General features: G+C 39.6%; 1 protein-coding gene across 8 annotated transcripts in view; it reads left to right on the top strand.

Annotated features, from left to right (window-relative positions):
- CDKL3 (cyclin dependent kinase like 3) overlaps window positions 1-14853 on the top strand; it is a 40182-nt gene that overhangs the window by 11239 nt on the left and 14090 nt on the right. For all 8 annotated transcript variants that reach the window (XR_012160216.1, XM_073355558.1, XM_073355557.1 and 5 more), the window contains exons 3-7: window positions 1375-1569; window positions 2345-2523; window positions 3548-3660; window positions 5228-5367; window positions 11079-11167. Coding sequence is in view for 7 of the 8 variants with exons in the window: in XM_073355558.1 (XP_073211659.1) it covers window positions 1375-1569; window positions 2345-2523; window positions 3548-3660; window positions 5228-5367; window positions 11079-11167 (716 nt within the window). In the remaining variant the exon portion in view is untranslated. The remainder of the gene's footprint in view (window positions 1-1374; window positions 1570-2344; window positions 2524-3547; window positions 3661-5227; window positions 5368-11078; window positions 11168-14853) is intronic.

Here is a 14853-nt window from a genome sequence, read left to right on the forward strand (position 1 = left end):
TCTGGCAGTGAAGGTGTTTTCTACTCCCCTACCTACCCCTGAAACCAGTGTATTCATGGGAGGCCAAAGCAGTGCATGTGGAGGATCCTGCAAGAAAGTTAATGCAAACATAATGTATTATGTTTTCTTGTTAAACATGTTAGAGATGGTTTGGGGCAGATTCCTGTTTGACCTGGCTTGCCCTTTTCTCTCTCAGCCAACCTAGTGTTTGCAAATTCAAAGCCTGAGATTTAAATTTATTTTTTATAGTTGAATGACTGGGTCATAAAGTCTGACTCTCAGTACCAACCCCACTCATTGCCCTAACAGGACGATTATTTTTTAATTTGATCCTTATCAATTTTTAATTAAGACTTGGCGAAAGTACAAAAACCAGATTCTATGGTAAGGGCCTGATTCTCCAACTTGTATAGAAGTCAAGGGGAATAAAGGCTCTAGTTCTAAATCTAGACTAATTTCCATCTGCCTTAGTAGTATTAATCTGAATGGATGCCTCTATAACTGAGAATGTAACCCAAAATTATTCAATATGGTTATAATTAAAAAATTTAGACACATCATCTTTGTAGTCCATTAATAAACAACTTAATAAAACTTTAAAAATACTAAAACTAGAATATAAATAAAAATAAAATATGGAGCTTAATGTGAAATGGTGCACATTTTTAAAAATACCAGTTTGACATGAGGCTTTGCATCTTTAATTGATCAATGCAAATAAAGTGCATGTGCAGGAGTTTTTCTTACCTTCTCTCAGTCAACCATTTCAGTTATGTTATTCCTGGCTTACACCGCTGTACCTGACAGCAGTTTTTGGCTCACCGTTAGTGAACTCTGACAAAGGGGGGAAAAGTTCTAGCTTTTGTACCACAGCAGAAGCTGATTTTCTGGGGACTTGAAAGTCTCTACAGCATGAATTTTTTTTCTTCTTAATTAGGTCCAGTGGTATCAACAAAGTTTTAGCAACTTTGAGTATATTAGCAAAAACAACAAGGAGTCCTTGTGGTACCTTAGAGACTAACAAATTTATTTGGGCATAAGCTTTCGTGGGCTAAAACCCACTTCATCAGATGCATGGAGTGAAAAATACAGTAAGCAGTATAAATATTACAGCACATGAAAAGATGGGAGTTCCTTACCAAGTGGGGGTTCAGATTCAGCCTCATTTTAGCAAAATAGCTGAAATAGCAATAGTTTAAATATTGGGGGAAGGTTAGAGTAGAGGGAATAAGAATTTCTGAATATTTACAAAATGATGTAAATCTTTCATGTCTACCCTTGCAAATATGTCTCTTGGTCAAGAAGAAAAACTATCCTAATAGAAATAAATACTGAAAAGCTACAGTAGAATGTTTTATTTCCTCTCACCGACAGCAATTTCGTCATGAAAACCTGGTCAACCTGATAGAAGTATTTAGACAGAAAAAAAAAATTCATTTGGTGTTTGAATTTATTGATCATACAGTTTTAGATGAGCTACAACATTACTGTCAAGGACTGGATAATAAAAGACTTAGAAGATACCTCTTTCAGATCCTTCGAGCAATTGAGTATCTCCACAGCAACAATGTAAGTACTTCGTAGAAGCTACAAAATAAGGCTAAAACAAAGTGATGTTATATTTTCTGATTGATTTTACATAGTGTTTTGTCTCCCAGAGTTTGAAAATGTTAATTCCATATTAAAAAATTCTAGTTTCATAATAATAGCCTAAATGCTGCCAACTGAATTTTGATTTTTAGAACTGAAACACTTGTGCAGTAAAAGATGAAATACTTTAAAGGGTTAGCCATTAAAGGGTTAGGTACTGTAATTCTCAGGGGTGAGCTGTGTTCACACTGTTTGGATCCAGATCTAAACTTTGGTTCTGAGATGTTTGGAGTTTGGGTTATGGTTCTTGTCCATTTCTGATTATTATTGCTTTCTTATTAACCTACTGACCACTGTATCCTCCCGTTTCAGATTTTCAGGGCAGTTTGCTTACAGCACATTGCTCTCCACTCCCAGCTCTCTGTCTTTTTGCAGTTTCTTCCCTGGTCTCCAGGGGGTCTGTTTTTTTTGTTTGTTCATTTCTTTATTTTGAGGGGTGGGTTGGGGTGCATTGTTACTTCTCTTTTTCTCTCCACCGCATACACATTAGGCTGTTGTTGTGTGTAGCAGTAGCAGCCTATGGTTGTCACCCTCTGCAGACAATTTTGAGAATGTAGGACACTGTACTGCTTATTGTGATCCTAACGTGGCAAAATGTATGTGTTTGTTTCAGTCCATGCTCTTTGAGAGTAATCTTTTATGCAGAATCCTTTTTATTTATTAAAGTAAATTAGACTTTCCTTCTTTTGTCCAGGTCATACATCGTGATATCAAACCTGAGAATATCTTAGTATCCCAGACGGGAATTACTAAACTATGTGATTTTGGTTTTGCTCGGACATTAGCTGCCCCTGGTGATATTTATACAGATTATGTGGCCACACGATGGTATAGGGCTCCAGAACTGGTATTAAAAGACACCACATATGGGAAGTATGTATTTTTATTTACATACCTTATTATTAAGCTGGCATGGAGCAACATTGTTAGAACTTATACTTTTTAGAGCAATATAGTACTGTTAACAAAAAGCCAGAAATTAATTTGCTTGTAGGTGAAACAATTTTCCTGTAAAAATCATGTTAAACCAACAAAAGGATTTAAAATCACTTTGACAAATCAAATCTCTAGTGCCTAGACATAGTAGGGGAACGTTAGATGTGTTCTGTCACATATTTTAAAGAGTGACTCTTGCTTTGCTAGAGGAGAGTAAAATAATAACAAAATTAATTCCCAATACCCAACAAAACGTCCACATATATCGGGTCACATATATGCATTTTAGGCTTGATCTTGAACCGATTGAAGTCAATGGCAAAGCTTTTACTGACTTCAGTGGCACATAGTCTACCATTAAATAGAATACTCTAATTTTATAAACCATACAGATTTTCAATATTTGTTATATAGTTCCTAGACAGATGGTAATCCTTTAAGTGTTATAACACCAAAAACATCATAATCTTTAATCAGATTAGAGCTATTGTCTGAGTCTCAAAAAGAGGATTAAGAGAAATGTCATGAAACAAGAAATAAAAATATTTGGCAGTTTCATATGAGCATGCTAATTAAAGTTCTTGTTAAGTATGACTTTTGGAGAATAATATGCCAGATTCACTCATAATACATGCTAATGCTACTACGCGAGTTTAAGGATTGTCTTAGTAGATACTGTAGTTGTTTTGTAGCTATATTAATTATAGATCTTCATATACAGTTACACAAACTAAAGGAATTTCACAGCTAAGTGCTGCAATATTATTTCGTAATTGTGAAGATATTTTAAAGTGTGATTAATTCTGTGTTATCCTTTTATATTGTCAAATATTCTGTTATTTTAGAGATATTTTAATTCTTTTAAAATTTTTCTTTTTAAAATATCAGCTCTCTTTAAATATGTTTTATCTTAGTATCAGTCTCTGTATTGTTGAGCACTTTGTTCATTTCCTGATCTTAGACCTGTGGACATCTGGGCTTTAGGTTGTATGATCATTGAGATGGCCACTGGAAATCCTTATCTACCCAGTAGCTCTGACCTAGACCTACTCCATAAAATTGTGACAAAAGTAGGTAAGTACTGCTGATGTGTAATGCAGACAATATTTAAGAAAAACACTGACATGTTATAATCAATTTGATTGTTGCGCTATATAATCATAGAAATGTAGAGTGGAAGGGACCTTGAGAAGTCATCAACTCCACCCCCCTGCACTGAGACAGGAACAAGTAAACCTCCTTGACCATCCCTGACAGGTGTTTTTACAGCCTGTTCTTAAAAGCTCCAATGATGGGGATTCCACAGCCTCCCTTGGAATCCTATTCCGGAGCTTAACTACCCTTATAATTAGAAAGTTTTCCCTAATATCTAACTCAAATCTCCCTTGCTGCAGATTAAGCACATTACTTCTTGTCTTACTTTCAGTGGACATGGATTACGATTGATTCCTGTCTTCTTTATAACAGCCTTTAATATATTTGAAGACTGTTTTCAGGTCCCTCCTCAGTATTCTTTTCTCAAGATTAAACATGCCCACTTTTTTAAAACCCATCCTCACAAGTCAGGTTTTCTAAACGTTTTATCTTTTTTTTTTTTTTGCTCTCTTCTGGACTTTCTTAAAGTGTGGTACCCAGAAATGGACTCTGTACTCCAGCTGAGGCCTCACCAGTAGAACAGGACAGTTACCACCTTGGAATTATATTAGTCTTTTTAGCAACTACATCACACTCGTGATTCATATTGAAATTGTGATCCACTGTAACTCCCAGATCCTTTTTGGCAGTACTACCACCTAGCCAGTTTTTTCCCATTTTGTAGTTTTGTATTTGATTTTTCCTACTTAAATGAAATACTTTGCACTTATCTTTATTGAATTTCTTCTTGTTGAATTCAGACCAATTCTCTAATTTTTCAAGGTTGTTTTGAATTCTAATCCTGTCCTCCAAAGTGCTTGCAACCCCTCCCAATTTATCCAAGTCATTAATGAAAATACTGAATAGTACTGGACCCAGGACTGACCCCTGCAGGACCCCACTAGATACACCCACCCAGTTGGAAAGCAAACCATTCATAATTACTGTTGAATGTAGTCTTTTTTTCTTTTGCACTGAGCTTCAGACTTGCAGCAATGTAAGTCCTGTTTATTTTATCCTCCTAACAATATGAAACTGTAGGAAGGAGAATTCTAATTGTAAAGATGAGTGAAGGTCATTTCATTGTCAATATCCTTATTCATGCTGCTGTAATAGTTTGTGGTGATAACATGAAAGATGCAAAGATGGGGGTAAAGCCTCATCATCTGCACGGTTATACAAGTATAAACTACTTTGTGCATCAAACTGCAAATATAATCTATAGTGCAGAACAAGTCTTTACCGGAGGGATCTGCTTTTTATGTAACTTTCCTCTTTGGGAGGGGAAGTAAAGAGGGAAATATAGCAATCTAACATTGTTGCTGAATAGTTTTCAGCTTTACTTTGAAGCCTAAAGACATTTCTGCTGAGAGATTTTTAATTAATCTTAGCTATCCTCATGAACAGTAGAATAAGAGTACTGTATATATACTTAATTATGTGTATTTAAAATACACTTATTTATTGGCTGCTCACAGTGAATTTTGAAAACTATATTTTCTTTCAGGGAATTTGACACCTCATCTTCAGAGTATTTTTATAAGGAGTCCAGTTTTTTCAGGGGTGGTCCTTCCGGAAGTCCAGCACCCTAAAAATGCAAGGAAAAAGTATCCCAAGCTCTGTGCATTACTGGCAGATATTGTTCATGTATGTTAGAAGAGGTCTGAGTATCACGCTTGCTGATGATTATTATTTGTAGCTGTGCCTAATGTATAATATCATGTTGTGACCAGGGTCTCAGCGGGGGCCAGCTGAAGTTACCTAATTAGGGTGAACTGCAAAGAATGGGGCAGACAAACCCCAAAGCTGGTGGATAATTCAATACTTAGATTTACCAAGCCAACACTAAATTGCTTGTTATACCTTACTGGTTACTCAGAAGTCCAAACAACGCAGTTCCCGTGAAGTAACCGAGCCTCAGGCCTCCATCCAGACACCCAAGTCAAATAGGACGAAGATTTCTAAAATCTTATTTCGTCATATAAAAGAAAAGGTTCTGCCAATCCCAAAGGATTGGACACATTACCTCCCAGGTTTCAGAGTAGCAGCCGTGTTAGTCTGTATCCACAAAAAGAACAGGAGTGCTTGTGGCATCTTAGAGACTAACAAATTTATTTGAGCATAAGCTTTCATGGGCTACAGCCCACTTCATCGGGTTACTGAATATTCCACATCTTACCCAAATACACGCTTATATCCAATTCTTATTAATTAATCTAAAATTTACTAAAAAAGAAAAGAGAGAGTATGGTTAAAAGATCAGTATTCATAAAGATGTGAGTTCAGTTCTTGAGGTTCAGATACATAGCAGAGATGGTGAGCTTTGTAGTTGCAAAAAATTCTTTCAGAAATATTTCATAGGTTATAGTCCCATGTTTATATTTCAGGGCGGTCCTGTCAGAACTGGGATCTCAATCCTCGTGGCTTAGGCATCCCCTGCATGAAACCTCAAGCAGATCTGAGATAAACAGGATCAGGACCCAACGGACTTTTATATAGTTTTCTAGCCTCCACTTGACCATACAGTCCTGGGTAAACAATAGGCTTTTGATGTAACCTTCTGCTTTCTAAACACCACCAGTAATTAGTTACACACATTAACATACAACAATTTATTCATTAGTGACAGGTTTCAGAGTGGTAGCCTTGTTAGTCTGTATCAGCAAAAATAATGAGGCGTCTTTGTGGCACCTTAGAGACTAACAAATTCATTTGGGCATAAGCTTTTGTAGGTTGGAACCCACTTCATCAGATGCATGGAATGAAAATACAGGAGCAGGTATAAATACCTGAAAGGATGGAGGTTGCTTTAGCAAGTGTGAGGTCAGTCTAAAGAGATAAATCAATTAACAGCAGGATACCAAGGGAGGAAAAATAGTTTTTGAAGTGGTAAGAGAGTGGCCCATTACAGACAGTTGACAAGAAGGTGTGAGTAACAGTAGGGAGAAATTAATTAAGTTTAGGTTTTGTAATGACCCAACCACTCCCAGTCTCTATTCAGGCCTAATCTGATGGTATCCAGTTTGCAAATTAATTCCAGTTCTGCAGCTTCACGTTGGAGTCTGGTTTTGAAGTTTTTTTGTTGAAGAATTGCCACTTTTAGGTCTGTTATTGAGTGAACAGAGAGATTGAAGTGTTCTCCTACTGGTTTTTGAATCTTATGATTCCTGATGTCAGATTTGTGTCCATTTATTCTTCCGCGTAGAGACTGTCCAGTTTGGCCAATGTACATGGCAGAAGGGCATTGCTGGCACATGATGGCATATATCACGTTGGTAGATGTACAAGTGAATGAGCCCTTGATGGTGTGGCTGATGTGGTTAGGTCCTATGATGGTGTCCCTTGAATAGATATGTGGACAGAGTTGGCACTGGGGTTTGTAGCAGGATTTGGTTCCTGGGTTGGTGTTTTTGTTGTGTGGTGTGTAGTTGCTTGTGAGTATTTGGTTCAGATTGGGGGGCTGTCTGTAAGTGAGGACTGGTCTGTCTCCCAAGGTCTGTGACAGTGAGGGATCGTCCTTCAGGATAGGTTGTAGATCCTTGATGATGCTCTGGAGAGGTTTTAGTTGGGGGCTGTCGGTGACGGCTAGTGGCATTCTGTTACTTTCTTTGTTGGGCATGTCTTGTAGTAGGTGACTTCTCGGTACCCGTCTGGCTCTGTCAATCTGTTTCTTCACTTCACCAGGTGGGTATTGCAGTTTTAAAAATGCTTGATAGAGATTCTGTAGGTGTTTGTCTCTGTCTGAGGGATCGGAGCAAATGCGGTTGTATCGTAGAACTTGGCTGTAGACAATGGATCATGTGGTGTGGTCTGGATGAAAGCTGGAGGCATGTAGGTAAGTATAGTGGTCAGTAGGTTTCCGGTATAGGATGGTGTTTATGTGACCATCGCTTATTAGCACTGTAGTGTCTAGGAAGTGGATCTCTTGTGTGGACTGGTCCAGGCTGAGGTTGATGGTAGGGTGGAAATCGTTGAAATCTTGGTGGAATTCCTTAAGGGCCTCCTTCCCAAGGGGCCAGATGATGAAGATGTCATCAATGTAGCGCAAGTAGAGTAGGGGTGTAAGAGGACAAGAGCTGAGGAAGCGTTGTTCTAAGTCAGCCATAAAAATGTTGGCATACTGAGGGGCTATGCAGGTACCCATAGAAGTCCCGCTGACTTGAAGGTATAAATTGTCCCCAAATGTGAAATAGTTGTGGGTGAGGACAAAGTCACAAAGTTCAGCCACCAGGTTTACCGTGATGGTATCGGGGATGCTATTCCTGATGGCTTGTACGAAGTCCATCTTTGTGTGGAATGTTGGTGTAGAGGGCTTCTACATCCATAGTGGTTAGGATGGTGTTTTCCGGAAGATTAGATTGACAGAGCCAGAAGGGTACCGAGAAGTCACCTACTACAAGACAGGCCCAACAAAGAAAGTTAGACTGACCTCACACTTGGTAAAGCAACTCCCATCCTTTCATGTATTTATATCTGCTCCTGTATATTCACTCCATGCATCTGATGAAGTGGGTTCTAACCCATGAAAGCTTATGCCAAAAAAAATTTGTTAGTCTCTAAGGTGCCACAAGGACTCCTCGTTATTTTTATTCATTAGGTAGTCTATCACAAACTTCAAAGAGATATATAGACAATGACGTTACTTCACCCAAGATTAATCTAAATGTTAATATTCCCTTTTGATCTTTGAATTTGTAGCTATAGTGACAGACAGGAACTGTCTGTTTACATGGGTAGCATCTAAGGTACACACAGTTGGTGTCACTTGTAACTTCTAACAATATAGGTTTGCATTTCAAAGTTTTAGCCTGCCTAGCCATAGAATGGCTCTAATTACCATTTCTAACATGTCTTTAAAGGTCAGCTTTGGGTTAGTTAGTCTGCAAGCTGTTTAACCCTTTCTGGCCATGAGTTATATTTTGTATAAGATTTGTTGCAATTATATAACAGTGGTAACAATAGTGATTTGCATAGTTATATTTTAATTAGACCACGTCAAACATGTACAAGCCAAAGTTTCCTCCAGCAAACCCTTAATGACCCAATCCATCCATGTTGGTCTGTTTACAGCTGGCATTGAAAGTCAATGGATTTATGCTCCTAAGTCACTTAGGTGATTTTTGAAAACTCTACCCAATGCTATACATATATGTACTGTTTAATTACTGTATTTGCTACTGTACAATTACAGAGAGTAATAGTGGGGAAAAAATGAATGCATTTTGTTGGAATACAGCAGTTCTTTCTTTGGCATTAGAAAATACTGCTGGTTTCAAGAAAATGAAGAATCTCATTCATTCAGTGAAAGGACCATAAGCCAAGTTTTCTTTAAGTGGATCAATTATAGCACTCACAAAATGAATGATTACACAGACTAAAGCGGGTATAGTGTTGCAGGAGTATTCCATTCTTCTCTGCCTAGCTCTGTTGCATTGTACACATCCCTCACAATTCCAGTAGGAAATCTATTGTGAGAAGAAATTGCCAGTAGTGCTAATTGTGGTGGTTTTGTGATACTGATATATTTTGAGAAGGGTATAGGTTATGACCACCAAGCTCATTTCATTTGTAATCAAAGGCAGCATTGAACACAAGCCTCAGGGGAGGGAGTATAGTTTATATATTGCATCACTTCGGCTCATCAAAGCTTTTTTTTTTTTTTACATTTTAATCCACAAAACTTGAGAGAGCAAACATGTGAATTTTTAGTGGATTTCTTTTAGCTCTCTGTGTGTCTTTACAGAGGCAGTATATAGGAATATTGTTGAACAGACCCATCTCAGAACTACTCATCCTGATCATCTAGTTAGTCAGGGATGCAGGACATTTTCCATTAGTTAGGACCCATTTTCTAAGTTGGTCACTCCAGAAAATGGAGTTACAGATGTGAGACATAGAAAGGCTGTGGTAATAGAAATATTCACAGCAGGATCTCTGGCAACCATGTGAACTGTTTGGTGACTTCTCTACTGGGTGCAAAGGTGTTAAATCTCCCAAGACATCTAGAGACAACATCTAGTAAGTGGTGAGGATTGTGGTCATGGTAGAGACATTTAGATTACTAGGGGAAAGATCTAGATTGATGGCCTTATGGTAGCTTTTTCTGAAATGCTTCCCACTCCATGCTTGGGCAGCGAGACAGAAGAAGCTTCAGACTCTTAGTGCATAGATGAAAATAAGGTGTAAAGGAGAGGGATTTACATTTACTGGGCACCTAGGACCTCTGAGGAAGGAGGAACTTATATAGAAATGATGGGCTTCACCATAACCAAAGTGCTGGCAAAGGAAGCTACCACACTTTTGGTATATTATTTAAATGAGGACCTGGGAGAAAACTAACAGATGCTGAGGAGCACTCTGATTGGACAAAGACATCTGGAAGACATGGATGTAAGTCATACAAACATAACTCTGCATCCCGTAAAGGATAGGACATAAATTATAGACAAAGTAGAAGAAGGTCATGTTGAGACTAGTTAGGTAAATTCCAGAATAGCAACAAGGTGTCAGAGTAAGGAGTTAAATGAACATAGGCACACAACTAAAAATAAAAATGGAGGGGCCAGATATTTGGCCAGTTAGTCTTCTTTGATAGTGCAAAGCGTGAAAGCTGACCTAAAGAGAAAGCAGAGGAGCCACCCGGTGGGAGAGAATCCCTGGGTGGCGTAAAGTTGCCAGAACCTGCTCTATGTCACTCTCTTCTCCAGCCCTCTATTGGGGGCAGGAGGAATATGCTGGGGAAATCCTCAGCCATTAGAGCAGTCCATAGGGGACCATTCCAGCCAGTATAACTTAGAGTAGCCCTTGGGCCGTTGGCTAGCCCAAGGATCAGGAGGGCATAATGATGGCTTAGAGCCATCTTCCAACCATCTGACACTGAGCAGAGTTTGGTTACAGCTACAGATCTGTTCCTAAAAATATCTGTACCAACATAAAAAGCTTTACAGTGAAAATAATTAAACTAGATTGTGTAGCAATAGAAGAGGACCTAGACATAATAGGCATTACTGAAACATGGTGCAATGACAAAAAAAAAATCAATGGAATAAAGTTATACAGGGCTTTCAACTGTACAGGTAGAACAGATTAGAGCATAGAGGCAGTGAGTAGTGTTATGCCTGTACGATGCTTTAGACTCTAATGAGATATAATTTCTAACTGCAGAGGACTATACTATAGAATCTGTATGGATACAAATCTCAGGTTGTGCGAGTACAAATATATTAGTAGCCTCTGAAATGCAGTTATTTGTAAGCTGGTGTTACACTATTATCACAGGCAGTAATAAACAACATTGCTTACATTATGCGGTATGTGATTTAAAAATTCCTTCTAAAATAACCTCTAATATTTTACAGGCTTGTTTACAAATGGATCCCACTAATAGGATCTCATCTACAGATCTGCTGCAGCATGACTATTTTACTAGAGATGGATTTATTGAAAAGTAAGTATTTTGTTGGCCATTAAAACATAAAAAGCCCTAGTTTCAGATTTTTATAATTGTATATGATTTTTGTAAGAGCTACAGTAAATAGGGAAGTACATGGTATACAAATATACAAGGGTAATAATTTAGAACAAGTGTATTTTTGTGAAGCTATAGGAACATTCAATTACTGTCTGTTTTATCCCTAAGATCTAAAAGAATTCAACATCCCTGTAGGTAATAGATCATGATGAAAGTTGTGCTTCATTAAGTACTTGTGCCCACTCTGTCCAGTTGGTGGGTCTAGGGTAGTTGAAGATAGAACAGCTGTAATTATACCTGCCAACAGTAAACCAGAGATGGGAATAAGAATGGCAGTGTCCCCAAAATTGAACATGAGGTTTTTAGGAAAACTGTTCTACAAGATAAACTGAGAAATCTTAGCTATTATGGCCTCCCAAAAGGAGGCCATAATACAGGGGTGATTTCACAAATTCCGATCACGTCCCTACCTCACTGGGCCGGATCCTCAGATGTTGTATGTCATCACGATTGTGTTGGCTTTAATGGTGCTATGGTGACTTACACCAGCTGGAAGATCCAGCCCTTTGTCTGTCATAAAGGAATCTCTGTTAATTCTGTATAGGTCACAGAAAATGAATTTTAACCCCTGTATGAGGTATAATTGAATATTCCTGAGTCTTTATATTACATAAAACAAGGGACATTTTACTTCTTTGTAATTTTTATTTGCTTATTTGTACAGCTGGTATATTTTATAAAAGTAAAAATAGCAAATTAAATGGAAGAAATCCTGTTATGCAAAGCACTGATATAATTACAGAAAATCAGAAAATACTGTCAAGAACAGAAATAGTAATGTATGAAGCTGCACATCTAACTAGAGAAACAGTACTGTATAATTATACACAGGGGTGGTTGAGCTGTCTATTATTAAGGTTGCCCAACACTTCTCATTATAAGACCCGGTTTTCAGTTGCTTATGATGTTGCCAAACTTTAACTGCTTGGGCTGCAATTTTATATGCCAGGTGTCTACCACTGGCTGAATTTTTCTCAAAAATTTCAGCAAAAATGGTTCCGTTGCTTCTGAGACTGAAGCAAAGGAAAATATGTTGTTTTGCCTGTGTCAAAAAATTCTGGCAACTTTTTTCTTTGAACAGCACTGTCACACCCATGCTTTGAGAGCAGGAACTTGAAATTTGTCTCAGGGATATGCTTTTTGCTATCACAGTGAAAATCCATCCAAGTCTGAGCAAGTTATAAGCCTTTGCAAAATCGCAGTTTGTGTGTGCTTGAGACTTCTTTGATTTTAGTAGCTAAAATCTCCAAAAATTCCATCCTCACTGAGCATACTTCATCTACTCAGAGTTCCTAGAGCATGTTCCCTCCTGCCCAAAGCTCAGGGGCAAAACTGGGCTTTCCCTGTAATGACTCCCATCTGCTCTGGGCTGAGGTTGGGCCAGGCACTGATACTGAGAGCAGGGAACCTGTCTCTTCCTTGCCTTCAGTGACCCCTGGTCTCCTTGCTGGCACCCAGGCAGCATGGAGGAGGAAGCCATCTGAATCAAATGCAGTGGGGACAGACAGAAGCTGGACCACAGGGTGGGAAAAGAGTAAAAAGGGGCAATGAGTCTGTTGAGACTGGGACTGGAGGAGGAGGGAGAGAAACTGGGACTGGCTGGTCCACAGCTGGTGCAAGGATGTTTCGCACCTTAGGCGAAACTTCCACCTTGCACCTGCCCCTCCCCCCCCCAGGAACCCTGGGGCAGCTCCCCGCCCTGAGGCACCCTTTCCCCGCGGCAGCTCCCCTCCATCACTCCCCCCCTTCAGCCTGAGGAGCCCCACCTGCGGCAGCTCCCCACCACCCCCTCCCTCCCCTCGGCCCAGGGAGCCGCGTGCAGCAGCTCCCTGCCCCAGCTCACCTCTGCTAACCTCTGCTTCGTCTCCTCCCCAAGCACCCCGCTGCTTCTCCCGCCTCCCAGGCTTGCAGCGCCAATCAGCTGTTTGGTGCACAAGCCTGGGAGGAAGAGAAGCAGAGCAGGGTGGTGCTCAGTGGAGGAGGTGGAGCAGAGGGGAGCTCAGAGGGGAGCGGTTCCCCTGCGCGCCTTACTTGCTGCAGGCGGCCCTCCCCGCCCCAGCTCACCTCCGCTCCACCACCGCCCCCAACCACTTGGCGCTTTAGGCAACTGCCTAGTTCACCTAGTGATTGCACCAGTCCTGGGCTGGTCACGCAAACTGGGACTGGTAATTGTGGGGAAGGGAATGCTGGGACTGGGAGAGAGGAAAGGCTGGAGCTGGGGCAGAGAGTCTGGGACTGAAAGCTGGAATAGTGGGGAGTGAGAGGCTGGGCAAGGAGATTAGGATTGGATGTGCAGATAGGGAGAACTAGGAGTGGTAAGGGGAGTTTGGAACTCAGAAAGCAATCCCAGAAGGGGAGAGTAGGACTAGGATGAGAAACTTGTGGAAAAGATAGTATGTGATCATGTTATTAAAGACTGTATTGTAAAACATATGCACAATAGGTCCGAATTAAGGTTGCCTTAATTCTGGCATTTCCTAACCTTTTAGAGCTTGACTTTGCAATCTTAAAAATGTTCATATGAAGTTTTTTGTATGTAATACAATGTATGTGTAACAAAATTGACTTAACATTGCTGCTGAAATCTTAAATTTTGCATTTCCTTATATTTATTGAATTTAATTGTGCTAAAATTACTTAAATAAGTGTTGCATTTAATTTTCTAGGGTTTTTTTTAAAACTAAGCAGGAGTGAAAAAAGTGATTGGCTGTACTTAACAGTGTTCGCATTTAAATGGTCACAATTAGATATCTTATAATTTGTTAGGGCTAGAAACAAAATCATTATACCCTGGGAAAGGGAAATTACCATCTTTCTGTTGAGACTCTTACTTTTAGCCCTAGCTGATTGCAAGATATTAGACCTTAAAACTGTCATATTTTCATCTACAGAAAAGCTGTTTTAGACCACATTTAGATTTTTTGGGCTCTCTTTCGCCCTTGTATGTTGAACTCATGGTAACTAAGGCATCTGGATTCACAGGTGGATGAATACCAAAAATATTTCCAGTAGCATTTTAAAAACTCTCCAAAGCACTTTGGAAAATACATTTTCTCTGATACATATAGAGGACATGATGATGTGGGCAGAATAATGGTTTTATCAACATTCTTCTGGGATAGCCTATATAATTCACTCTTAGTTTCATCACTCATCAGTAACACAGCCATTCCTAAAACTTTACGTTATACCACACTCCTTTATATTACATCACCCTGGCCTGCATTTAGATAGTTAGCCAGCTATACCTATAGGACCTGGCCTGATGCCCACTGAAGTTGATCCGATTTCTTCCATTGTCTTCAGTAAGGCAACGCCTACACTATAGGCCTGAGCTTTTGGGCACATACATAGGTTTCTGAGGTTATGAGCTGGGGTGCAATTCCCAGTTTGCATACACATTCTCTCACTAGCTCTCATTGAGCTAATATGGTAAAAATAGTAGTGTAAGCATGGTAGCATGGGCAGTGGCAAGTGTTGGCCTGGGCTAGCCACGCCGAGTGTGTACCCACAAGTTCTGAGTGGATTTGTACTCGAGGTGGCTAGCCCATGCTGCTGCTTGCCACTGCCCGTCTTACTGCAGCTACACTTCTGTTTTTAGC

The sequence above is a fragment of the Lepidochelys kempii genome, chromosome 8, assembly GCF_965140285.1.
Source record: "Lepidochelys kempii isolate rLepKem1 chromosome 8, rLepKem1.hap1, whole genome shotgun sequence".
NCBI lineage: Eukaryota > Metazoa > Chordata > Testudines > Cheloniidae > Lepidochelys > Lepidochelys kempii.